Here is a 26,264-nt window from a genome sequence, read left to right on the forward strand (position 1 = left end):
TAAATATCAAACTTAAATCTTAATTTCTTTCTTTGGTAAACAGAACTGTACTTTATTAATGAATTACTCCTTTCTGAAGTCACACTGCATTGCGCAACATTGATATTTGGAAACAAAATATAGCATTACTCCTTTCTGAAGTGATACATACAGTATTTACAAGTCATGCTTAGCATTGCTCAACATGTGTAATTAAAAGCAAAACATGACTGAAAAGAAAAACTAACAAAAGTATATAAACACCAAAAAGAACACTGTACAAACATACATGATAAGTAAACATGAGCACGTCGTGCAATAGGCTATGGTCTTGCTCAGCGAGGTGGCAGCAAGTGTAACTGTGTCGCACACACAATAGGAAAATTATGTTGACTTGTTTTGTAACACTGATGTATTCAACGTCTTAACCACACCCACGTGTTGACAAGCCAAAAAGCTACAGTGACCGAGTAGAGGATCATCTCCCGTTTTGCTCGCTCCTTATTCTCTTCTTCCAAAAGCTGAAGCCGTCGATTCAACTTGATAAGCTACAAAAGTCAAGTAAAATTGAGTTACGCTTTTGCCACGTCGGCTCTTTTAGCCACTCAATACGAATGTTTCTGTGAAGACCCAACCTGTCGTCGAAGTGTTGCCGCATCCACAACGGTCATGTCGTCAGATCCCCCATCCAGAGACGCCTCATATGTTGATAGTGCAAGCCTGAAACAACAATAGCCTCTATGAAATCATTTTTGCTCCAGTCTTTGCAAGTTAATGTATTTATTTCAAGACAAACAGTGCATGAAAGGAATAGGTAGGAAAAGATGGGTGAAAGGAGAGGAACAAAATGAAAACTGAGTGCTATGTGATGTTACCTGGATTCATGCAGGGGGTTGGAGCTTGAAGCTGACCCCCCTCGCAGTGACGGTTTTCTACAGGGGTGAGGAAATACAGGTTTGGGAAAAAGGGGAAACATAAGAGCTAGCACTTGCACAAAGCACAGTTTCACAAGCATGCAAAAATGAGGATGACCTTCCCAAACGTAAAACACCCAAGGACATTAAATGAAATACATTTCTTAATCGCTTTTCAAACTGGGCCAAAAAGACATTTTAGTCTTGATCATTTGGAAACGCTGGACTCAATGTTAGTTGGATTTACGTATCACATCTCTCATGACTTGCAGTATTGTTAGTGAATGTTAACCAGATTGGTCACATTCTTTGCTTTAGTAAACAACCAGTAAGAATGTGACTAATCAGGCAAAGCAAAGGTTTATTTGACTAATTTTACATTGTGTCCTTTGAAAATGGACTCTTAGGTGTGCAGGACTTCCCAGTTTGTTTCTAGGTAGGTGGTAAGGTGGCTTGATTACTAACTGCGTGATGCTCCCTTCACTGGCCGAATGAGAAACTGTGACAATAGGGAGGTCACCTGCGAGGGTGTTCATCCAAGACCTCAAGGACCTGCTGGTAGGCCCGACGTGTAGTGCACTGGAGGAAAGATAAAACGCCACTAGCGGTGTACAGGTTGTGGTCTTCTTCAGCCACATTGGGAGGGGAAGGGGGGTGAAGAGTTGCTGAGGGGGATACTGTTGCACTGCTTGGAGGCAACCATTGAGCAGCCAATTTGGAGAAAATATCAAGGACAGGAAACAGGAAGAGAGAAGAAAACAGGGAAGGAGAGGGGAGAGAAATGAGGAAAAGGAACTATCTTAAAATGTGTCAGTTTTGCAGCTGTGTTAAGCAACACTGCTAAATTAGCTAGAGGGAATTTTGCCACATCCAAAGCACCAAACAAAAACAGTCAGGAGGATGGCATGCAAATTAGAGGCCCGAGCTAAATAAATAAATAAATAAATAATTAATTTTAATTACATGCATTATCTTTTTAGGAATGCTGACCATGCTAAAAGAAATGGAAAGGTTTATCCTACATGGCCAATAAATAGTTTTACTATTACTACATCAAATGCAAAGCAAAAGCCAAGAAAAACACATTACAAGTTAGGAAATCATATGAGCGAGGAAAAAAGGGATCATGTGGCAAAACTATTTTCGTTTTCTCAAGCGCTAAGGGCGTCTTTCATTTGATGATACCGTGGCAACAAAGACAACAACGTCTCCTTTGGAAAAAAAAAAGGTAAAAGATGAGAGTAGAAAGAAGGAGGAAAAAGATGTAGCGTGCAAGAACTTTGTGTTACCAACAACTGAACAAATACTTACGCTGAATCGCTATGCGTCAGTTGGCTACTATGACGGACAGCTGCGTTCTCACTAGCTGAGCGTTCTCGTCTCGATCGCCCTTGACGCCGCAGCTAAAATAAATAATGACTTAGTAATATTTACTGTAAATCTTGAGTTTTACTTCATTGATTTTCCCACATTGTAATGGAACAGTATTGATTGCTCTCTCACTTACCGTGGCCTCACTTTCTGGAGTTGCTCTATGATCGTCCTCCAGGAAGTCGAGAGGTCGCTCACTGAGTGTGAGTACTCTCGGCGGGGTCTTCAGGGACAAGGCTTCTAAAGGTGTAGACTGGATTAAATCCAGGTCTCTTGGTCTTGAGAACTGGTGATCATTGTCTCCTGAAATAAGAAGGAATTCTTGTAAGTTAAGTTGAAAAGGCAGAACCGCATCACGCCCCTTTAGATTCAACAAAAATATCAGTCTGCTTTCATGGAGGACAACAGAAATGTAACTTATACATAAATATATCAATAAATGTCATCACTGCTTTTAAAATAAATATATTAGTCATCTTATTCTGTATTTACGAACCTGAGACAACAATTCTTTCCGGAACTTGCATTGTAACACTGTGAGGAAGATGCTGCGAGGCAACACCAGAGTCCTCCTGGCCTTGAAGAGCCACTTTGAGCATCTCAGGTATGCGCATCCTCTGGTTGATCCCCTCTGTGTACTGCAGATCATAGTGGATGCGGTTGATTTCTGCCATCTCGGCAATGGGCGAGGGGAATGTTGGGCCACTCATTTGCCTGTGCAAAAACATCAAGTCAACATTTGACACCATCAGTCAATAATAACATTATGCATTGTAACCGACTAATTGCAACAAACTAATATTCGCAAGAAACACATCACATGATCAAAACAATATATTAGCCATTGATGATTTCAGAACAGTGCACAGACACAAAGGGCAAACTTAATGCAACTATTACAGTTACATATAAGTGGCCAGGGAAGATGTTTGTTAAATCGTTCACAATAATTGCATGTGATTTCTTTTGCAGAGCTCAGCTATAAACATGGCGATTTCATACAAATCATGTTTTGTCTCTTTAGCATGAGTTGCTACATAGCGGTCACCCTCAAACTCGTCCAAACTACCCTTCGTAAATATTTATATAAAACATGGTTGGTTTGGAGAGATGTGCCCTCGTTTGGTTATGGTTGGTAGTATCTGCTACTAAATTTTTTTTAGAATAATTTAACTGCGTATGTGACGCTAAGTAATCTGCTAACATTAGCGCCATTGAAGCGGACTGTTTCTCACCCTTTGCTCATTTGCTGAAAGTAGATTTCCTCAAAAGGTTTTGTAATAATGATCCAGAATCGCGAGAAGACTTTTACATTTGCTCCAAACGTGCAGGAGGACAATAAAAGAGTTACAGTTGCAAAAGGTGGGGAGCTGTAAAATGGGAAAAAGTGTAACAGTCAAAGAGGAACGTTTCTCATCGTCCTGCGTGGTCAGTAGGACAGGAAAATACTCTTCGCCACGGGAAGTGACGTCATGGCAATGACCGCACAAATCGAAAGCAAAAACGTTTTCACGAACAGTTGTACGTGTAAAATTCTTTTTGGCATTCTTTTGCCCAATATTACGAGGTTACTTTTGATCAATATTAATTAATATTTTATTACATAATTTCCTGTATTAGAATGACAAATCAGTAACAAAATGACTGGATGTAAATATATTTTTATACAATGCAATAAAACTGTTATGAATAGTAACATAATGCCATTAAATGAAATGTGTGATCGGAAAATTTTGCTTTTACTAAAAGCCTTTTAACCTTTGCTCTTTGCAATTTTGTGCATACCCCAAGGTGCATCTAAATAAAGTGTTTGTTTGTTTGTTTGTTTGTTTGTCTTTTAAGTTACTTTTGTTGTTCTCTTTTGGTAGTTTAATTCAAAAAGAAAAATTCATCAAGATTAATTGAAAATTTAGAAAATGTTTTTTTTCTTTCCAAAAATAATTTCTACTTTTTATGGAATATTCTATCAATTTACTATGTACGTCTCTAGTTATCAAACCAGATTGTAATCGCTCATATGCTGGTGTAAATTCCAGATTTCCAGATCATTGCTACTGGGGGTTGGTAACCAAGCCACTCTGTGACTGTGGGTGGTGCGTTTGCGCGCAACCTGTTGACAAGAGACGCCGACATCCTCTCACACAGCAGACGCGCGCTCAAATCGGGACCACATTGCGGAGTACTAGAGTTGCAAGAACTTTTACAGCCACGTCTCAAAACGGATTACCTTTATATCATCATGTTCCTCATTTGATGGACCCAGATGCTTCACGCCAACCTGTCAAATCAGCTTCCTAACGGACAGAAAATATGTTCCTAGATATTTTCACTTTGTGTCTGATATTCAGCACCTTGCACGTCGGATCATTTTTGGAATTGCAACTCGGAATGTAAGTGGATTATTTTACAGTATCCATGATCTGAAATTGTTAAAACAAATACTATAGCAACATAAAAAACATTAACGCACTTACGGAGTGATATATATTTTTATGACACACGCACGCATGCGCGCGCGCACACAATATAAACAAGTATTTGACCGATCGAAAATCCGATTCTTTGATGACCACTAGAGTTCGCACTTACAAGTAACCATTGACAAATGCAGGTTTTTAATTGGTGGCTCTTGCATACCATCCAACAGAATTATTATTATTATTATTATTAAGTCTCGCCACTCGCCAACAGACGTCTATTAAAATAAATATAGCGTGTTGGGCAAGGTTAAATGAAACGCTTTAATGACAAGAAAAGCTGAACACTTCCTCTAATCAACTTGAGGCTCTTTTGAATTGGAGCCAGATGGTTGGTAGAGGTGGACCTTGCTTAGTTAGATACTTAACAACCTTTAATAACTTGGAGCGATGGTTGCTACTTACTGCAATGCACATTTGTTACATGGTCTGCACTTGTGTACGCATTAACAATATAATCTTTTATTGCAGACATTATAATTTTGTTGAATGAATAAATATTTACTAGTTTATTCTTATATACTTGGATATTTCATTTGGCAGAGTTTTGGATTGTTTGTAAAATCCAATCCAACCTAGATCCAGCAAAATAAATTTTCATGAGACTCATCTTCCAAAATGTTATCTTTTGTAAAACTAATTTAAATGGAATCAGCAGCACATCTGTTCGTCTTTGTCTGCATTTCAGGCCCAATGTTTGCACCGACCAGGAGCTGTCCCTATTGGGGGGCCCTCAGCCTTGTGTTCAGGCTTATACACGCATGGTGAAGGTATGGAGGCAGGGCTGCACAGAGCACAGATGGTGTACAGGTTATGAGAGGAGGTGAGAGCCACTGCTTTCTCCAACACTGAACAATTCATCATGTTGACTATAACTATTATAACCTGGAAATCAACTCTGCTCACCACAGGACAACATACTACACAACGTACAGACAAACGTACAGGACAGATATTCAAACAGTTTTGAAGTGCTGTCCTGGTTGGACTCAAAGGGATGGCGAAGCAGGCTGTCTACATAGTGGGTATTAGCATTTTAAAGTTTTCGCCGTGACCCCTAAAATATATCAATCATACAGCAGTTAACCATACGTTCTGTAATGTAAAAAAAAAAAACAGTACTTACACAACACTTATAATTTTATGTCCCAATTTTAGGAATATGCAGTGCCAATATGTGTTTTAATGGAGGCCGATGCGCAGAGCGTGGGGATCATATATGTCACTGTCCGAAAGGCTTTAAAGGGACAAGATGCCAATATGGTAAGTTTTGATTCCCATTATAGTAAATATCAGTTTAATGTATAACATTTCCATGTAGAACATTTTACTGCAGTATTACTGCAATAGTCCAGGAAATTCTTGTTTCACTAAAGTGCCAAATTTAGGTCTGCTCTTTTGACTATGCAGTAATTAGAGCTTTGATTAGGAGTTTGCACAATGGGGTCTCTTGAACGTTAAAGCTGGAAGTGGTGGTTTACTTTAATGGTTCCATTTCTGCTGAGTCTTGTTGCAATAAAAAAACAACAGTGCTGTGCTTGCTTGGCAACATCACCTGAGCAAGGGCTTGTCTGGTTTTTAAACTGAAGACCTTGTTTACGGCAGGATGTCACAAGCACGTGTTGTATAGAGGCAGCTGTCTTCTGTGATTGTTTTGACTCATACTATTTGCTTATTGGAGTGATAAATTGGGTTAGGATTTCTATGAGTTTGTTTTTCTCACAATCAAAAGTTCACGTTTTGGCTTTCTTTAGCGATAAAATGTTTTGCTTTGCTTACAATTACTCACATAAGTTTTTGTTATTCATAATCAATACCTACGCTACACATGTTTGATTGCGTACAATCATAATTGAAAGTTACGACAAGCAGGTTTTTATCTTGTGATTTATACGAGTATTTGTCAGAGTCACAATAGCTCGGGTGTCTCCCATCGACTCACCTCTCACCCCAATTGCGGAGTTCATGTTTGAACAGGATTGATTTACAGTGCTACTAAATCAAACACACCTGCTTCTTATATGGAGGGTGTATGTACAATAGATGCAAACCTGTTCTAGTGTTCTTTTCTGAAGCGAAAAAGTAAAAATAAGAACAATACACTAGCGAATCTATCTGAATTCTGTTTTGTTGGTAATATTGTGTAAAATAAATTCCACTCAATTATCTATACTGTACTTTTTTCAGTATGACTGCTTCAGATCTAAACCTTATTAAATATAACCCTCTTGGAATAATTATAAATTTATTTGGCTTTGACCGTGTGATGATATTGATTCATTGAAGTTAATCCTTTGAGGTGTGATACCAATGAAATAGTTGGGGTAAAAATATTGTGTTTAATGTTCAGTGCCAGACGTATTTTATTTTATTTTTTATGTCTTTTTTTCCCCAATCGATTTTGCACGATAATTTGAGTTGGTGCCCAAATTAAGGTTTGCACTAAAATTGCACGCAAATAAGAGCATACATAAGTAAGATCACACATTTGTTTGTGTGTGTCTCATCCAGAAATACATGGTCCAATATCCCAAGGACTTTTGGGCTCTTCTTTTATGTAAAGTGACAACAAGCACATGGATTTGATCATGGCGAGACTCTTTTGCCTGTCTTCAAAACCTCTTCTAACCACTTCTTTGGCAGCTACTTTATTAAACGTTTTGAAGTGGAAATGCATGATCTTAATCAATCAGGGCTTCTCATAAATATTTCCAGTGTCTCACTGCTTTTTTTTTGCTTTGAACTGGTTCTTGTTTTTTATCATCATTATTAAGTTTACTGTTGAAAAACAAACATACCACAGACACCTGCTGCTTGTTGCATATACATATTGGGAAATTATACCCGGCCAATGTTATATAGATTTATTAGCTGCCAGAATACCTGAGGTTGTTTTTGGTGCAGGAAGAGTAAAGATCCTTTGAGAAATTCTGAAGTTTAGAGAACAGGTTTTCCCAGTAAGACTTAATGATATTCACAGGGATCTGGAATCGGTTTGTCTGTAGAGAACATAAGAGCATTTAAGCAGCTGTGTGTTGTCCGTGTTACCGGATGGGAAACTTATCACCCGTATTAATAAAGCAGTGACACAACAGTACTTTCCATTTGAGATTTAATTCCATAAATAAAACAATTAGTCTTGTTCTCTCACTTTTGTGTCTGTATCTTCTTTCACACTAACTTCCTGGCACTTCCTGGCCAAAACGGGATATTATCATGTTCATGTGCATACATACACAGTCCAAAAGGGTTTTATGTATTTCGCTATCACGTTTGAACATGATTTATCTTGAATTCATTGCTTGTTGTTAAGGATTTATTTCATTCATTTATGTCATTGTATTGAAATCATTTTCACTATTTGGTGTTTTGTTCAGATATAAATGAATGTGAGGTAGACAAAGGAGGCTGTGATGGATACTGCTGCAATACCATTGGCAGCTACTACTGCAAGTGTCCCGAGGGCAGTGAGTTGGGGCCAGACGGCAAATCATGTCAAGGTAAGACCAACATTAGGATGCAGCCATTTTGCACCAACACCTTTGCCTGCTCATCCGAACATTCCATTAATTAAGTTCATTTATATAATTTTTGTTTTGCTTTCTCGCCATCTGGCAGTCCCGTTCCCTACCTTATGTTGCACTTGGAGTCTACACTAACAGTTTATCGTGGCACTTGAAATAGATCCAACTGTACTCACATGTGAAGATATTTTATGCCCTAGCAAACCTGCACCTTTGTTTGTTTCGTCAACGTACGTTATTGTTTCTTATTTGCACTAATATTGTGCCATTATTGCACGACGGCCAAAAATCTGTCAGTGGGTCACTTAATCATATGCACAATCAAATACTTGAACTACACACGTGAATACAGATGTCTTTTGTTGACGTGTTTGTGCTCAAGTCAGAATCATGACTCTACCACTACTCTACGAAATTGTCAAAGAAGTTTCACTCGTTATCATTATTGTACATTTGTGTGTGTTAGACGTCAATGAATGTGCAGAGCTTAATGGAGGATGCCAGCAGACGTGCATCAACACACCAGGTTCTTACCATTGTGAGTGCGGGGAAGGATTCCGCACGCATACAGACGGTCGGACTTGCATTGGTAAGCAGTTAGAAGTTCAGCACTTTTCCTCACGAGCTTGTGTTGCTGCATTGGTGCACACATTTAAAAAAATGTTTCGGGAATGGAATTGAATTGCTTTAGTTTAACATTTATTATGCTGTAAAATGAAAACAAGTAACATAAACACTCAGCAATATAGTGAGATTCTTGCTCCATCTTTCTGTCGTCTCTTTGCCCAAGAAAACAGAGTTTGTGCCTGCTAAAGTCATCAGTGTAAAAATATTTTCTTCCTATAAAATCTCAAGCACAGAGGTGATATTTCATATTTGGTACACAGTAATTGGATGGAAATAATAGAAAGTCGCTAGGACTGCCAGCAGTACCTGACTTACATTGTATTTTCAGCTTTCAAACCAAATGTTGTTTTATTTTGATTTATTTTTTTGAACCAGATTCACTGTGCTGCATCAAGTGAGGATGGTGCCTCGCTCAAGAGCACCACAAATGTTTTTCCTCATACAAATTCTATGATGCCATTTTTTTATTTCTAATATACGTGTCTCTTTTGCATTCAAGCCGTAAACTCTTGCTTGGTGCTGAATGGTGGGTGTGAGCACAAATGTCTTGACATGGGTAACAATCACTACAAATGTGAGTGTCGAAAGAACTACAAGCTCAAGACTGATGGAAGACATTGTGAATGTAAGTCATCAGTCACAATTTCCCCGTTAGACCTTAAAAAAACAGTCCGTAAATACCTTTGATATGATGAGCATGTGTAGGTCACATCCTCTGTGTTTTTTTTGTGTGGCAGTGAGGGACCCCTGCGAGGAGAAAAATGGAGGCTGCACACAGTTGTGCGTCTCAGTGGATGGCCATGTTCAATGCAGATGTCGACCTGGTTTTACTCTGGCTGAAGATGGCAAGAGCTGTGAAGGTACACAAAGGGTTTGCATGTTATGTTGTTATGTTATGTTATGTTATGTTATGTTATGTTATGTTATACCTGCCTTGCATGTTCCGTCTTCAACAGACATCGATGAGTGCAGTTCAGGTCATGACACGTGCTCTCATGGATGCGTCAACATGCTGGGCTCCTTTCGATGCGTGTGTCATCCGGGCTTTGAGCTTGGTGCAGATGGAAAACGATGCTACCGTGAGTAACGATAACATCTTTCCTCCACTTGAGACCAATTATAGGAAAACCAGAACTGATGATACATTAGTCAACCAGTGGACAGTTGACTGAGCACACATTCCGAATGGTGATGGACATTCCGTATGCACAGCATGAAGACTTTGCTTGCATTGACTAAACTCATTTGTCCACATTTGCTGATAATGTTGTCTTTTCTGTGATCATGTGCACTTGTACACTTCAGGCATAGAGATGGAGATTGTTAACAGCTGTGAGAAGAATAATGGAGGCTGCTCTCATCAATGTGAGCACACCACCAACGGGCCCCTTTGCTCCTGCCATCATGGCTACCAGCTAGACCACGGCAGGAAGACCTGTGTAGGTAAGAACTTCTTTTAGCTTCATGGAGCATCTACTTTACGCTGAATCTTACACTGCACTGCTACCTACCGACCTCAGATAGCGACGAGTGTGTCAACGGAGAATCCTGCTGCAGTCACTTCTGCAGAAACTATCCAGGCGGCTACGAATGCAGCTGTAGAGCCGGCCACACACAAAACCCAGATGGTTGCGGCTGCGACGGTAAGACTTCTGGATTGTTGGCGCGTTATCTCGTCTTTGTTATGCTTTTTGTTTTGTGGCACTGTGATGCTGCACTCAAATCCCCAAACAGGCTCAAGTAACAGAAGCTATTCCAGATACTGTTATAAACAACAGACATTTTTAGTTGCTAAGTATTAAACTATCTCAAAAATGCCTTTGTGCGATCAATAGTACCAGGCAAGATCCCAATCATTATATTACAAACAAATAAAAAGCCCAAAATACATTTTATAAACAAGTGACTGTTTTTTATAACTCCTTTCTTGTTTGTTTGTTCCCCTCCATTATTCTATAAGACATTAATGAGTGTCAGGCAGAGACTTCAGGCTGCGACCATGGTTGCGTCAACACCCTGGGAACATACGAGTGTTTTTGCCAACAGGGTTTCCGCTTGGATCAAGATCAGCACACCTGCATCTGTCAGTAAACTTGACCTAATTTTATTTATTTATTTTTAAATACAATTTCCCATGAATTGAATGATTTCTACATCTATATGTGTCTACATCTATCACTCATTTAAGTCAGGTTGTTAGTTTGTATAAAGTATAAAGCCAGCGATTCAATCTACATGAAATTCGATTGAGTCATACAAAATAACTTTTAAATATAATATTTAGTGAAAACTTATACGACATAGTTAACACGGTGGTTTTGTGTCACCTTTGTTAGCTTTATATGGTAGAGAGCTGGAGGAAGATGATGAGGAGGAAGACGAAGAAGATGAAGAGCAGCTGGAAGCTTCAAGGTTTCCAGACCTGTTCTTCCATAACGTTCCCCAGCTTCTCCATTACACAGCAGCACTGCGTTCTCGTTATGGCAGTGACGATGATGATGATGGTCACTCTGGTGAACAGTTTCAAAGCCTCATGAAACACAGAGAAGAATTTAGATTGGACAGCCAAATCGGTACAACAAAAGCATGATTACTTACGCACCAATTTCTGACAGTTGAAAAGTTTTTGCCAACTTTTTTTATTCGTCCCAGTGTGTCTGGAGAACTCTTTTGGGGAAGACTGCAGTTGGCAATGTGAAGATTGTGTAAATGGACACTGTGCTGAAAATAAAGACCGCTGTGAATGTTCACCAGGATGGGCTGGCGTTATCTGCAATGAGAGTAAGTTCAACAATTTATGATTACCGGCATGTCGAGTGTCTGTCACATCTGCTTTTTGCATCACGCACTATTGGCACTACGCTCTTTAGTTTCCAGAATACTTTAAAAAGATTTGTTTTCATTTGCCGCTTATGTACCATACAAAAATGTTTGTTCACTGCTAAATTGATTTCCAGTAAGTGATGTGGCATGGACCGACAGAGAAGCCAGAAAATTATTTAAATAAATATTAGACATTGTAAATTTGTCTTTATATTCATTAAATGATTGTGAATGATGTGATTCACATTAATAAAGACATCTAGAGTTTGATGATCTTTGGGGAATTCACACACAGCATCAGCAGAAAAATAATATAGTATTTTTGCTAGACTAACTATCCTTTATAATTTAACCGGTTATTTTTGGCCATGTATTTGTACACGTACACACAAAACCATCAATGTTCCCACCTCATGGGATAATCCATCTGCTAGTTCTATTTGAGCTACCTATAGAAGTGTGGTCCAGAGTGCGATAGCCTTCTGTGCATCGATCCAAGGACATAAATCAAAACCCGTCGACTCTCCTGCGTAGGTTGGAAGCTTTTTTATGGACTACTGAACAAAAAAAGCACTGGGGGAATCAATCCTTGAGCTGCCTTCCAAGGCCAGGGCTCACAGCAGGCCTGCGTCCAAGGATGTTCATTGCTGACTTTAAAAGCAAGGGTCCACTCTTCCCATGCCTGGCTGTCTCTGGTCTGAACCTGAGTCCTGCTGGTTCTCATAAGGGAAAAGACACATGGGATAAGTCTATTAGAATGTCACATTTGATAAAGAATATACGCCTTGTGCTGCTTGGATGCTATGCACAAGTTCACGTGCATATAAGAAAATAAGATCTGAATCCAAAATATTTTGTAAAACCAAATATGGTACTTACTTGAGCACAGATGTACTTTTCTTAAGACCCACATTATTCTCCAGCTTGTCCGCAGGGCACTTATGGGCCGGCTTGTAACAGTCTGTGCCAGTGTAAGAACGGAGGCACATGTGACCCTGTGACTGGGAAATGTTTGTGCCCCCCAGGGGTGCAAGGACTACTCTGCGAGGCTGGTTTGTATTTCTACACAAACATTTGCACCAAATAATTTTTTTTTACGTCAGATTTTGTTTTATTTTGTCATCGCAGGTTGTCCAAGGGGCTACTTTGGAAGTAATTGCATGAGAAAGTGTAATTGTCCCAATAATGGACACTGCCATCGTTTATATGGAGCTTGCCTGTGTTCCCCCGGATTATATGGTCGACACTGCCACCTGGGTGAGTACAAAATTCATATTATAGTTCAAAATTTTAGTGCTGTTTTTTTTTTTTAGTGCTCTCAGGAAGCAAATATCACGATACGTGTAAAGTCGTCTTTTAATTATAGCATTGATACAAAATGTTGCAGCTACGTCACATTTTTGATGTGTTGCTCAAAGTGAAGAAAACAATTACAGTACTGTATTAGTACATACTGGATGTCTTAGTTAGATTCCTCATCAGTCGTATTTAGTCGTTTCGAGGGAGGTAACAGGTGAGAGGGCAGCTCACGCGGGAGCCAATGGCCTTCCAGTTTTCCTTCAATAAGATGCACAGCTAACGCAAACTCCTCATTGTCCAACATGCCATCTGCATCAACGTCTGACAACCTCCAGATATGAGCAAGCACAGAATTTGGCAAAAGTGTTGTGGTCATCCATTCTTTGACTTTGGCTCCGCTAAGTTTGCCTTCATTTGGGCTGAGGTTGTAGAAGATCTCATCGTATTTTGGTTTGTGTTTCTCCACGATCCACTCAATGGAGTCTTGTTCACTGTCATCGCCATCTTTGAATTCCTTGAAGGGATGCCGCTTGTAATGGTCACGCCTGAACGTTCCCAGGAACTCACCATCTAAAACTCCAGCCAGGGGTTTATTTCGAAGTTCTTGTTGCTGAAGTAAGGGAACTAGGTTAGCAATGTCATTGTTTAGGAGTTTGTCCAGGGAAGCCATCAGACTTGGTTTCAGTTTCTTGAACTTTGAGAAGTTCTGACTCAGAAGCTGCTCCTGGAAAAGTAAAATTGTGAATGTTGAGTTAGATCACATTTGGGGGGAAAAAATGCATGAAGTTATGTATATATTTGTTTTAACATTAATACAGCTTATAATTGGGAAAATTAGGGATACCCCCACCTAAAGTATTTTACAAAAAACGTTTAAATCAATTAGTTTAATTACTTTGGATTTGAGAGTTTAAAATAACATTGTCGCGGTAAAGAAGTTTGTTTTGATTCATATGTTATCGCCAAACTTTTTTTCAGGAGCAAATATTCCAAATGCATTTCATAGCTGACCGGCTTATGTCAAGGTCATGAATGGGGCATTATTTTCTGGATCATAGCCATTCCAAAAGTGGTTGACCTCTCTTAAGCTCTTTTAATACAACATTTCAATGTGACCTGCATCTTGGTGCAGTCTGGGAAATCTCCCGCTGGAACTCTGTGTTGCTGCTGGATCTTAGTGAAAATGACGGGAAGTTGGTAGATCAGATTGTGCTTCTTGCTCTCTTTGCAAAAAAGAGTCGGCATCTCCTCCTTCAGATAGCCGATGATGTGTGCATGAGCCTGATAGACCAACAAAACAAATATTAGATCAAATAATATCGACACTGATAATGAGAATCATTAAAGGTGTTCTGCTCGCAGATATTTTACCCTCACGAGTCGAGCTCTCTTCACCAAGTCATTCAATTTTCTCACAGCGGCGTTGTGTGGGAGGTTTCTAATATCGGCTAACAGATCCTCCTCCTCAAAGTCGATCAGCTGGTAGTGGTCACACATCTGCCTTGGCTCCGACCAAAAGGATCCGACGTAAACTCGCAAAATTTCCGGAGTTTTGAACACTTTTCCCAATGACCACATGAGGGCGCCATATACTCTCATAAGCTGCTGCGAGTCCACCCTGTCAGCCTTGTTCAGAACCACACGTAACTTGTCCTCGTAGCCAAACAGAGCCTCAAAGGCCCGAGTGAGCTCATCCGAGAATTCGAGCTTGTGCGCGTCGAACAGCAGGATGATCCGATCCACACGCTCGGCAAACCAGCGTAGCACTGCCGGGAAGTCGTAACCTTCGGAGAAAAAACATGGGGTTTTGATTAACGTCTATGGTAATGGGGTCTGCCCCTTGTGCCTCAAGGAACAGTGAGAAGCATGTAACATATCCCAGAGGCCCTGCAAGCGATTCCAGTTACACCCACAGATGAATGTGTCAAAAAAAGTAAAGCAGAGGCTGCTCAGATACTTTCTACAATTCTCCTCCCAAGTATGTCAAATTGTTCTCATCTGCTGTGGTCACGAATCAAATGAATTTTATTGAGTATTGCATCATTCAAATTCCTCTCTTGCCTCAGGCATTCTTTTGTGCGGATGCTTAAGACGAAACTTGGTATCTTAACTCACCTCGACTAAGTTTTTTCCTCGCTGCGGTTAAGATGCCCGGTGTATCGATGATAGTGATACTCTCAAGGACCTGATTGGGCATCTGCACACACTGAAATCTGCATATAAATGATTATACATTTTTACAACTTAAATGCATATTTCTTCAACTGTGAATGCTCAGAGATGTTGTTGCTAAGTAAAAATTCCAAAGATACCAAAGGGAAAATGCAGCATCAATGCATCAGACTTACATCAGTATTTATCGTTAACACAATTTAACGTAGAGTCTATTGCCCTCCCTCCTCCATCACCTGTTTAGAAAAGTATTCCCAAAAGGGTCAAGGTTGCGAAATGGTTTTTTGGGATCCATGGTGAGGGCATTCCCTGGTATGATTCCTTCCGCCTCTCCATGCATGAGTGCTGTGAAGCAGTCCGTGGTTGGCTCCGGCCCCACTCGGCTCCCCAGAAAGTCTTGTTCGATTAGATATCTGCAAACAAATGTGTTTTTACCTGGATACCGTTTAGTTGCATCAGAATATCATACCTGATAAAAGTTGTCTTTCCTGTTGAGTACTGACCCATCACCAACACCATCGGTTTGTTGTCAAAGTCCGCATCCTCGTAACTCGGAGAGTGGTAGTGATGGAAGGCGTAGTGCTTCTCTATCGGCAGCAGTCTTTTGTAGTAAAGATTCCTCAGCTCTTCTGTCACCATGTTGACACCCCCGATTGTTTTGGGATCGCCTCTAAGTCTCCAATTCGACATTGTGAAGATTTTCTCTTTGGGTCGGTTATTAAAGTGGTTCACAGTACAAGCACGAAAGAGAATGATAGAAGAATGTGCTTGAGAAATGTTGTCAGATTCTCACAGCTGCATGCTCCATCCTGCAGCGCGACATTTGGAGGGTGGAGAGGGTGTAACCAGAGACTCCAGCTGCATCTCACACAAAGCCTCTGTCAAGCAGGACAAGGGTGGAGTGGAGCTTTTGCTGCTGCATTGGGACAGTCTTGGCAGAATGCATGTAAATGTAACAATGATTATGGAGGTTTCAATTCATATTTATCATTTTTTTAAACTTGCATCTGTGTTTGATTTTCACATCTTTTAATCAGTATCTGCACAAAGTCAGCCTTGTCTCAATTCAAATGTGCAATCTTGCATTATTGCAGGATTCTAGGCCTGTCTTGTGTAAAGTACCTGAAAGTGATACTTGAGGGAAAGTGTAAGTTTCTGAACAGAAAATAACACTGGTAGAAGTTAAAGTCGCCTTGTATAATATTATGGGTGTAAAAGTCTTTTACTATCTGACATCTGTTGAACATGAGTGTCAAAAAAAAAAAAAAAAAAAAACGTATTAAGTAGTATTTAAAAAGAGATCGGATGACATTTTATTTTATTATTTATTTATTTTTATTTAGTTTACTAGGTTGGTATATTGAGTGAAATTAGGCTGGCTACCACATGACGATTGCATGTTCTGGCTTCAAGTTGGAAAAAGCGCAAGCAGGTCTCTTAAGTATTTTCTTTGGTGTGAAGAAAATGTGCAACTACCCAAACCACCCAAGGGCAAAATAAAATATCCAAGAAAACAATAACTCTTTTATTGGGAAACACCATTGTGAGAAACTCTACCATGCGTGAAATCCTGCGAAGCAACATTTTACATTTTCTCATCTTCTACTCTTCAGCTTGTCCCAGATGGACGCACGGCCCTGGCTGTTCGAAGGAATGTGACTGTGTTCGAGAACATTCCACTGGCTGTGACCCCAAGATGGGGAGCTGTATCTGTAAGCCTGCATACCACGGCCTACAATGTGAGAAAGGTATAATCCCTTCACAGGAAATCTGTTCTCAGTGTAATTATTTTGTTAGGCCACAGCAGCATTATCTACTCCATGATGTCCACGTGGTTAATGTTCACAGGTCAACAGCCTGAATTCCAGCACATTATCCCCCTTTTCATTGTGAAGTGTCAAAAAGGTTACCCTTGTATATTTTTGTGTGTTCCACTGTAGAATGTGAGCCAGGCTTCTTTGGCGCAGGTTGTGAGCAGTCATGTGACTGCCCAGGTAGAGGGTTGTGTGACCCCAAAACTGGGAAGTGCAGCCAGCAATGTCCTGCAGGCTTTGATGGGGAGACATGTCAGCTGGGTGAGACAAGAAATTTCATCTTATTTTTCATAAATGCAATTAAATACAATTGCAAAACTGAGATATGATATATTTGGGGTATTTCTTATTTCTGCAGCATGTGAATCAGGTTATTGGGGTCAAGGATGCATCAATAAATGCCAGTGCCAAAACGGCTCTCTGGGTTGCGACCCTCTCACTGGACGTTGCATATGTGGGCTCGGCTATACTGGACACAAATGTGAAGAAAGTAAGTTACACTACAGTACAATGTGAATTATAGGCAGCGACTGCTGCCCCCATGTGTTTTTTGTTAGTCATAACATCTTTTCTGTAAGGGTCACTTATGAGTTTTCTGTTTTTATTTTCATATAGTATACATGAGTGTATTATTTTGCATATTTTATATTTTCTGCAAATCACAGGTACTGTGTGTGTGTGTGGAAGGGGGGGGGGCGTGTGTGTGTTATTGGAGGTGATATTGTAAATACCTTTTACTCCAGCAGAGGACGCTGCAGATTTAGTTTTCTGATTTCATGACTCAAATGAAAAAAAAATGCATCTTCCACGTTGCCATTTTAAAACCCTACAAATTCCATAATGCGACATGTATTGTATCCTGGATTGTACATTATTATTTATTCCATGTGTTTTTTTTTAAAAATTAGTTATCCAGGCAGGTTGATACCATTAGTCAAACTGTCTTAACAATTGGGTCGAGTTGTTCAAATGATGTTCTGACTAAGATTTAATGTAAATGTAAGACAAAGCCCAAAGATTAATACTACCTCTTAAAATCATGGCCATGCCCCATTAGAGCAGAGCCTCTTGTCCCTAGTCATAACATTCAAATGATTCACGTCACTCTGATTGGACCTTAACGGTGGAAACAGGCCTATCAGTCTGTCTAGGTTCTGCTTTCTGGAGGCCCTTTTCCCTCAAGCTGAGGTGTTCAGTTTCTCAGTCTGCCGGGCCTCTCTCCCTTCAGGAGAAAAAGGCCTGTGCTGTGAGATGGACCAGATCTCATTGGGTATTTTCTTTCCGACAATCAAAATAGAAAGATACGGCCTTCCCTTGTGGGATATTTTAGTCCACACATGACTCAATAATAAGATTCATGGCGAAGAGTACATGGCTCAGAAAGCTTGCTACAATGGCAATTTTTTTTTCTGTGATTGTGGTGAATAGAAATATTTTTCCACTGTCATGTTGGCTTGTTATTTTTGTTATCTTCTTTCAGCGTATCAACCTTAAATGACACCAGCGACTTCTATTCTGTTCTCTATCATTCAATTTCTGCGGCCTCCTCTTCCCGACTGTGTGGTCCTTTGTGGACCTGCTTTATGGGCTGACAGCACCCTTTCTTACCCAAGCCGGAATCTGGAAATAATCCTCTTGTCTTAAAGAGCTCATTTATTCCTGCGTTGGAGTCTTTTAGTGATGACAGTGTGTGCGGTAGTCGTTGTGGACCAGTTCCTCTGTGCCTACCTATAAACTTTGGGAGAGGAAGTGGGACGGTTCGAAACTAACAAGTACCAGCAGACTGCATAGGCTTCTGTCGTTAATATGAAAATTAGCCACCTTCTTTTGGTAAAAATAAATCATAAACCAGACCACATTCACATATTGTGTACATCAATGGACCCTATAGATCTGTTTTAGCTTATGTAGGAACTTGGGCAACAAAGGTAGTTGAGTAACAGTAACCACCGGACAGTAACAAGTACTTTTGAAACAGTGTTACCGTCGAGGTCATTAATGGTGACAGCATCTTCAGTGGCCCAGTTTTAATGACATCACAGCCGATGCAGGTAAAGACGTCATGCTGTCAACGTGGGAACACAATGACGGGCATGTGTACTTCACTCACATTGAGTCCGTGGGTTTAAAGTAGGAGTGAACAGCATCAGAGGAGTTGGCGGAAATGATGTAAAAACTAAAGGGAACACCCTAAGTTTATGAAACCGCCAAAACTCCACATATTTGGTGCGCCCCAATTTGTGGCTTCCTTTGGTTACATGGGCCACTGCTTCCATTATGGATAGAAGAGGTGGTCTCTGACATAATTGCTTCGGTTTCTTTCCAAAACATGCTCAGGGTTCACACATATATATATATACTATATATATATATATATATATATATATATATATATATACACACATAACAATATTGTCATGCATTTGCACCTTTATCCACACCAAGCCAAATTGAATCAATTCCGCTGAAGTCGATTTTTTTTTTTTTCCAGCTCATATATTTACCAAACATTGTTTTGTGGACCAACTAACCTCTTGAACAATCTCTTTCTCTTGGTTTGACAATGAGAACCAGATGCTTCCACTAAGCTACAGACTGTCGTGTAGGTGTAAGTGGGCGCAACAACCTGGTTCTGTTTAGTTGTGCATTGACGGTGCCTGCGGACTCAGCAGGTGCTCGAATTATGGCTTCTCTTGCACCAAAAAAAGGGAATGGCCTCTGAGCTGCTGCTAACTTTGATGTGTCCCAGATTCACCACACGTGCGCGACATGAACTCACTTAATGAACGCAGACGCTCGATTAGATTAATATTGCCGTTTGATTCTGACATTGGCCGTAAGACAGTAGCAAAAGAGACAAGAGGATTGACACATTTAAGAAAACTTCCTTATTTGTGGGGTTGGCATTTTGAGCTGTTTAGATGTTTAAATTTGACCCATGGTGTGCCCAGGCGGCTTTTATGGTCTTGACTGTGGCCAGATGTGTGAGTGCAGAAATGGTACCCGCTACCACCACATCACAGGAGCCTGCCAACGCATGGCTGGCGAGGCAAGACCTCATTGCATTCTGGGTAATGTAAGCCACATCATTAAAATGGGGTGTGAGGGAGGTCCTCACTTCTGAACATCCTCTCTTTAAACACAATTATACCGAAAATGAGGCATTAGCAATAACATTTTTGGAAGAGAGTTAATTTTAGAGAAAATAGCCAACACACCCCAGAGTCTGTCTGTTCTGACAAGTACAGTGATGAACATGAGAAATGTGTAAAGACTTTTTTTTGTTTTTATTATTACTTCTGATGCACATTCTTTTTTCACTAAATTATTTGTCAGTATTTTTTCATAAAAACTCCAGTTTTGTTGTCTCACACTGGAAATATATATACCGGATATTCCGCACTATAAGGCGCACCGGATTATAAAGCGCACCTTTAATGAATGGCCCATTTTAAAACTTTGTTCATATATAAAGCGCACCGGATTATAAGGCGCATACAATAAATAACTCAGCGTTGCTCAAACGTCAATGCAATCACAATATAGTAACACTCGAAATAGTAAAAACAATAATAATATATCAATAACTCAACGTTGCTCAAACGTTAATATCACACAACACACAAAATAAACACGTAAAGCTTACTTTAATAAATTAGTCCTCATCCACGAATCCATATTGGTCCATATATAAGGCGCACCGTATTATAAGGCGCACTGTCGGCTTTTGAGAAAATTGGAGGTTTTTAGGTGCACCTTATAGTGTGGAAAATACGGTATCTAGAAAAATGAATTTTTAGAAAATTCTCATAAGATATCACACAACAAATAAAAATATCATAATTAATAAGAAGCATCCACAATTTCTTTTAGGATGACTAATGTGTCTATTATACAAATAATATCACTTTAACAGCGTGTTTTTCATTTTCATCTTATTGTAGTTATTTGTATGCTCATGCATCACCCATCATTGTAAACTTCTTTTTGCTGTTGCAACAACTTGTGCAATAAGCACAAAAGAAACTTGAAAAAACAATTTGCATTTGATTGCTAATGAGTGTGCCTGTTTTGTCTTGCTGCTCGTACCAATGAACTCCACCAAACACTCACAGTTAGCCTATTTTATGAAACATTTCATCATGTCGTCCATACCATTAGCGTACCAGCCCGCCCCCAACACCAACTCAGCTTCTTTCCTCTCCTCACACACTCCCCAGACATCTGATAAATGTTACACACCAGTTGCCAAGTAAAACACAAGGCATTGTTTTTGTCTCCTCGGCAGCGGATAAGGGCTTTTGGAAGGCAGACATGCATAATGACAGCTCCGTAATTGCCTCTTTAGTCTGGAGGCCTTTCTTATCTGTTCCCCACGCTGCCCGCTGCTGCCTGACTGAGTGCGGCGAGCTCACCCGCAAACATGTTCGGTTCACAGATTCATGCACTATGACTGATGGTCGCAGGATTGTATTCATTCTAGGGTACAAGTACAAGAAAGGGTGTGTGAAAAAATGTGACCAAGTGGTATCTGGGTTTGGCACTGGAGAATGTTGATGAGTATTGTGACTAACTGATATTGAAAGTCACACAGTACAGAGAGGCAGGAGAAAGAGACTTTGTGACTAGACACACTATATTTGAAAGTCCTCTCTGTTGCTTTTGCACGTTTGAAATGATGCGAGTACACTATGGATGTTTTGTAAGCTTGATCTCATTCACTCAAAACAAATACAAAGTGCTCCCGTTGAATAATGAGACACATTTTGCATTCAAGCTCAATTTTCCCAGTGCCCACTTTACTATTAAAGTGTGTTGAGGTTTTTTTTTTCTAAACAGTATCATGTGTTAGTTTTATGTGCATCTGCATGGGACAATTCAAAAATGCATGGATGGTGATATTACTGCAGCTTATTCCGCAATTGATACTTTTTAACTCCTGTTTCGACTCGCTGATGTATTTCTACTGAATATAAGGTATAAAAAGTCTACACACCCCTGTTCAAATGCCAGAATGAGGAAGTAATCAAACACTTTTGGAATATGGGAAAACCTTTTTTTTTTATTTTATTTAAATCTAAATTTGCACAGGGGTGTGTATACCTTTTATAGCCACTGAATGTTATATTCTTCATTTCATACAATAATTATGTTCCTTTTGAGTTTTTGCTAAATGATGACATATTTTTTCCATTGTTAGCTTGTCCAGCTGGCACGTTTGGGAACAATTGTAGTCAACTATGCCAGTGTTCAGGAGCCTATGAGCAATGCCATCCAGTTACAGGAAGCTGTATTTGTTTACCTGGTTACTATGGGGCAAGTTGTGAGTTACGTGAGTACACTTTTAAGACCACTTTATTTCTGCTTATATCAAAAAAAAAAAATAGTCACCACATACACCACACCCCGACTTGATATATTTAACTATATTTTTTTGGGTCTTATCACAACAGGATGTCGCTTAGGCACCTATGGACCAAACTGCAAGTCTCGATGCAGCTGCCTCAACGGTGGCCGCTGTGACTTCAGAATGGGGACTTGCCATTGCCCTGCAGGCTTCATCGGAGCGGATTGCAGCTCACGTACGTTATATCCGTAACGCCAGCCATCGCTTGGACATGATATGATATTAATGAATCATTTGCGAAAATAACTAATTCCACATTTCGTCCTTGCAGGCTGCCCAAGTGGGTACTATGGCAAAGACTGTACCAAACTGTGTACTTGTGGGGAAGGTGGTCAGTGTCACCCAACAAATGGAAGATGCATTTGTGCAGCTGGGAGAATGGGGCCGTCCTGTCAAGGTACTGAACGGCATCACAAATTCAATTATATTTTAAAAATAAATCATTTATAAATGTGTTGAGGCTGAGAGCTAAACCTCACAAAATAATTCTAAATGGACTTTTGTCAGGCCTTCATCTTCATCTTTTTAGTAAACAAATTATTGAAGTAACACATTCTAGTGTTGGGCCTCTAATGACTACAGACTTGTTTTCCTGGGAAACTGAAGCCAATCTGTTTTATCAGCATTTGAGCAATTGTAAACGGGGTTTTCCAGCCCAGGATGCACTCTGTCCATACTCACTATGTTATCCTCTTGCACATGGCTATTCAGCAACTCTTAAATGTCTCTTGTTGAATGTTTACAAAGACCTATAAGTAGCTCGTTTTCTGTGTTCCATGTCACTGGATCTGGCAAGGAAGCAAATAAATACACATGGAAAATCAAAGACATCTTCCTTGTTGTTTTCCTAAGCTAAATTGCCCAGAGAAACATGATTATTCTTTATATCAGTGCCAAATTGGACTATTTTGCCTCTTTTTTAATGACCTGTTGATTAAATAAACAAAGGGTTTGTCTCTGAGTGCTTGCAGAAGGGATTCATGTTGTTCTCTGATGTATTCTGATTGCTGTTGCAATGTCCTGATGACTCCTTCTCAATATTTCCCCAGTCTGTCCTAGGGGGCGCTATGGCCTGCAGTGCCGACACACATGCAAGTGTCAAAATGGTGGTCAGTGTGATCCTAAAGATGGTAAATGCAAATGTGGCCTTGGCTGGACTGGACCGGACTGTGATACAGGTTAGTGCTAAATTTGACGCAAACATTTGAATGAATGCCTTTTTTATGTTTTATCATCCGTTACTTTTGTAGTCTGTGCACAAGGAAAATATGGTGAGAATTGTTCTCAAGACTGCTCATGCCAAAATGGCGGGACTTGTGATCGCTTCACTGGCACCTGCAACTGTACAACTGGGTACTACGGCCACTCCTGTCAACATAGTAAGCAACCCCTTTTTTTTTCTACGATCAGCATAATGATGAAATTATTTTATTTGCTAAACCCTGAAGAAATATTTTTGGCAAATTAGTATATCTTGTATTTCTAGGATGCCCAATTGGATATTTTGGTGTTAACTGTGCCCGTACATGTGACTGTAACGCCGGGCAGACCTGCGATCATGTGACAGGCGAATGTGCGTGTCCCCCAGGCTACGACGGGCCTCAGTGTCAAAGCCGTGAGTATTTGAATATCAAAAGTTTAATTGAATTTTTATTGACTTATATGTCGTATATTAATAATAATAAAAAAAAGTATCTCCATGTTTTAAATAGAGTGTCTCCCAAAGTCAAACAATCATAATTTGGATAATCACAAAATGGTATTTCTTTTGCACTTCAAAATATTGACCATCTTGATCAATATTGGGCTCTAATTTAAAATGTTAGAAAAATATTCATCTGAATGATTTTTTGTTTGCTGTGAGGAAATACCGCCGGGTTGTTCTTTCAGGGGAGAGAGACGGGCCCGGAGGAAGGTGAGGTGGGAGAGCAGACGGACTGGTTATTTGATGACAGACATGTGTTTCCCTACCGCTTAATGCATTCCTCCTCCATCTTTGTGCCCTCCTGCCTGTTTGCTAGGATCTCACACGCAGTGTGAGCGTTTAAATGGCCACTTCAGTCACAGCGGGAGGGACAACCAGCTTAGAAACATTGCTGGGCCAACCTGTGTGTTTGTGTTTGAGTAATAAAATGAGTAATTGTAATCCCTCAAGGAAAAAAAAAAAAAAACTCTTTCATGATTGGACATTTGTGGTTACTGCTGCTACTACTGCATTATATTTATCAGCTCCGATTTTTTATGTGTTTGTGGTGAATTTTGCTAAATAAATTGATAGAATTTTATATGTATTATTTTAATACCGTAAGGATTTATTTATTTTTTTCCCAGGATGTGAAGCTGGCAAGTTTGGCCATAAGTGTGAAAGATCATGTGACTGTTCAGGTGACTCATGTGAGCCATCCACTGGACATTGCCTCTGTTCTCCAGGACGGACTGGACAGAGCTGTGAAAAAGGTCGGTTGATTGATAGTGGACATTCCCAGAATCTCCTTTCTTCTTACATGTGTCCTCCATCTTTTTTTATCCACTGTCTCAGACTGTAGTGGGGACCGATTTGGCCCAGACTGCTTTCTCTCTTGTCAGTGTTCTCATGGGGCTCGCTGTGATGGGGTGACTGGACGTTGTCAATGTCCGCTCACCTGGCTGGGCCCCACTTGTGGTGAAGGTAGCGTACACACATACACACACACACACACACACACACCATCACGCTGTCTCTTTCAATAGCTGCTTGTTTCGCTTGACAGTTATTTTAATATGCACCCAGCATGGAGTCAGACTTGAGTCTGTCTTTATTTTACATCCTCAAAGAACATTTGCTTTTGATTTTCGATTTGTGCTGATTTCTTATTTCCCTTTTAGCGCTGCTTCACCCAACACGAGGGCAGTGGAACTTTTTGATGCCTCAGAGAAAAAGAAGAATGGGCAGTAAAACTGTTTGAACATTAAAACATGACTTGGCTTTTGGAAGCTTCACACAGGTCATTTTAGTAAAGATGATCATTTTTCAGAAAGTGGTGTGCCAACATTAAGCCTGGAGCTCAATACAATCAACCAATAAACGTGACCCATGAGCCGGCCTCAGAGTACCGCAAACTGTTCCCTTTAAAGGACTGTTTATCTAGATAAGCCATTATAAGGGGAATAGCTTCATGTATGCTTAATCAAAGTGTAAAGAAATTGAATGAATACATTTTAAAACCCTGTGATTGATTGACCATCTGTCCTCCTTTCACCCAATCAGCTGTGATTGGCTCCTCGCAACTGTGTGCATGATGTATTCATTCCAGCATGTATAGTATTTATGGAATCGGTATTTAGTCAACGTCTGCAGTAGAGATGAACAAATTTGGAGAAAATAGAAGAAATTAATTGCCTGCTTAAAGGAAAGTTTTTCATGCTGAGGTGTTTGACTTGTTTTGTATGTAATATTTGTTCATACATCACTATTGCATTATGCTTTTGTGTTTTTAAAAAAAACTAATTTGCCTTTATTTAATGGATTATATTTTCCCTCACTTTTAAAAACACTCACTATTTAGGATATCATGTTTAATATGTTTAAATTGGCTTCCAAAAAAAAAATAGTATTGTAAATGATAACATTGACTGGTGTAAATATTTGTTCCAAACCACCTGCAGCATTAATATTGAAAAAATATTTTAACAAAAAATTGCATTTGTGTCACTTTGTTCTGTTTTCTCTGCCTACTAGTTTGTCCCATGTTGATGGTGCTATATTGTGTCAGAATATATTCGTCTTCCTATTGTGTTATATGTCTTGAAAGTCTCAATGACGGCTATATGTTGATCAATGAACCAAATAAAAACACAACAATAAAATGTGAACACCT

General features: G+C 39.8%; 3 protein-coding genes across 6 annotated transcripts; 1 reads left to right on the forward strand and 2 right to left on the reverse strand.

Annotated features, from left to right (window-relative positions):
• Positions 1-23: 23 nt before the first annotated feature.
• Positions 24-3,703, reverse strand: mffa (mitochondrial fission factor a). Of its 3 annotated transcripts, XM_037267219.1 has the most exons (8): positions 3,500-3,703; positions 2,761-2,978; positions 2,401-2,567; positions 2,205-2,296; positions 1,414-1,578; positions 855-911; positions 615-699; positions 24-527 (listed from the first exon to the last, which is right to left on the reverse strand). In XM_037267219.1, exons 1-8 carry the CDS (start codon positions 3,508-3,510, stop codon positions 396-398), a joined length of 927 nt encoding a protein of 308 aa, XP_037123114.1. In that variant the 5' UTR covers positions 3,511-3,703; the 3' UTR covers positions 24-395. The 3 variants fall into 3 exon arrangements, with proteins under 3 accessions (XP_037123114.1, XP_037123115.1, XP_037123116.1); XM_037267220.1 differs by lacking the exon at positions 1,414-1,578; XM_037267221.1 differs by lacking the exons at positions 855-911; positions 1,414-1,578.
• A 701-nt stretch (positions 3,704-4,404) lies between these two features.
• On the forward strand, positions 4,405-26,264 carry megf6 (multiple EGF like domains 6). Its single transcript, XM_037268119.1, has 28 exons — positions 4,405-4,654; positions 5,430-5,564; positions 5,653-5,762; positions 5,900-6,004; positions 8,119-8,241; positions 8,732-8,854; positions 9,392-9,517; positions 9,630-9,752; positions 9,849-9,971; positions 10,198-10,335; positions 10,413-10,535; positions 10,853-10,975; positions 11,229-11,465; positions 11,545-11,673; positions 12,639-12,767; positions 12,844-12,972; positions 16,800-16,934; positions 17,127-17,261; positions 17,359-17,490; positions 22,201-22,332; positions 22,454-22,582; positions 22,679-22,804; positions 23,457-23,585; positions 23,658-23,786; positions 23,894-24,022; positions 24,739-24,864; positions 24,947-25,075; positions 25,273-26,264. The coding sequence occupies exons 1-28, from the start codon at positions 4,575-4,577 to the stop codon at positions 25,350-25,352; spliced, it is 3,567 nt and encodes a 1,188-aa protein (XP_037124014.1). The 5' UTR covers positions 4,405-4,574; the 3' UTR covers positions 25,353-26,264.
• Positions 13,015-16,055, reverse strand: LOC119132672 (EH domain-containing protein 2-like). 2 transcript variants are annotated; one of them, XM_037268120.1, is made up of 6 exons: positions 15,656-16,055; positions 15,423-15,599; positions 15,130-15,227; positions 14,386-14,798; positions 14,131-14,295; positions 13,015-13,738 (listed from the first exon to the last, which is right to left on the reverse strand). In XM_037268120.1, exons 1-6 carry the CDS (start codon positions 15,874-15,876, stop codon positions 13,178-13,180), a joined length of 1,635 nt encoding a protein of 544 aa, XP_037124015.1. In that variant the 5' UTR covers positions 15,877-16,055; the 3' UTR covers positions 13,015-13,177. The 2 variants fall into 2 exon arrangements, with proteins under 2 accessions (XP_037124015.1, XP_037124016.1); XM_037268121.1 differs by having other exon boundaries at positions 15,690-15,828.

This window comes from Syngnathus acus, chromosome 13, assembly GCF_901709675.1.
Source record: "Syngnathus acus chromosome 13, fSynAcu1.2, whole genome shotgun sequence".
Taxonomy (NCBI): domain Eukaryota; kingdom Metazoa; phylum Chordata; class Actinopteri; order Syngnathiformes; family Syngnathidae; genus Syngnathus; species Syngnathus acus.

What these genes read in the sequence shown, in the direction of transcription:
- mffa (XM_037267219.1), bottom strand. An exon ending in CTGACGCATAGCGATTCAGC is followed by an intron (nt 1,579 to 2,204) that starts GTAAGTATTTGT and finishes GCCTCCAAGCAG; the next exon opens with TGCAACAGTATCCCCCTCAG. An exon ending in AACCCCCTGCATGAATCCAG is followed by an intron (nt 700 to 854) that starts GTAACATCACAT and finishes TTGTTGTTTCAG; the next exon opens with GCTTGCACTATCAACATATG.
- megf6 (XM_037268119.1), top strand. Translation starts at nt 4,575, where the DNA reads ATGTTCCTAGATATTTTCACTTTGTGTCTGATATTCAGCACCTTGCAC. An exon ending in TGGACACAAATGTGAAGAAA is followed by an intron (nt 17,491 to 22,200) that starts GTAAGTTACACT and finishes TTCCATTGTTAG; the next exon opens with CTTGTCCAGCTGGCACGTTT. An exon ending in TGGACCGGACTGTGATACAG is followed by an intron (nt 23,586 to 23,657) that starts GTTAGTGCTAAA and finishes TTACTTTTGTAG; the next exon opens with TCTGTGCACAAGGAAAATAT.
- LOC119132672 (XM_037268120.1), bottom strand. Translation starts at nt 15,876, where the DNA reads ATGTCGAATTGGAGACTTAGAGGCGATCCCAAAACAATCGGGGGTGTC. An exon ending in GGAAAGACAACTTTTATCAG is followed by an intron (nt 15,600 to 15,655) that starts GTATGATATTCT and finishes ATTTGTTTGCAG; the next exon opens with ATATCTAATCGAACAAGACT. An exon ending in CAGACTGCACCAAGATGCAG is followed by an intron (nt 13,739 to 14,130) that starts GTCACATTGAAA and finishes TTACTTTTCCAG; the next exon opens with GAGCAGCTTCTGAGTCAGAA.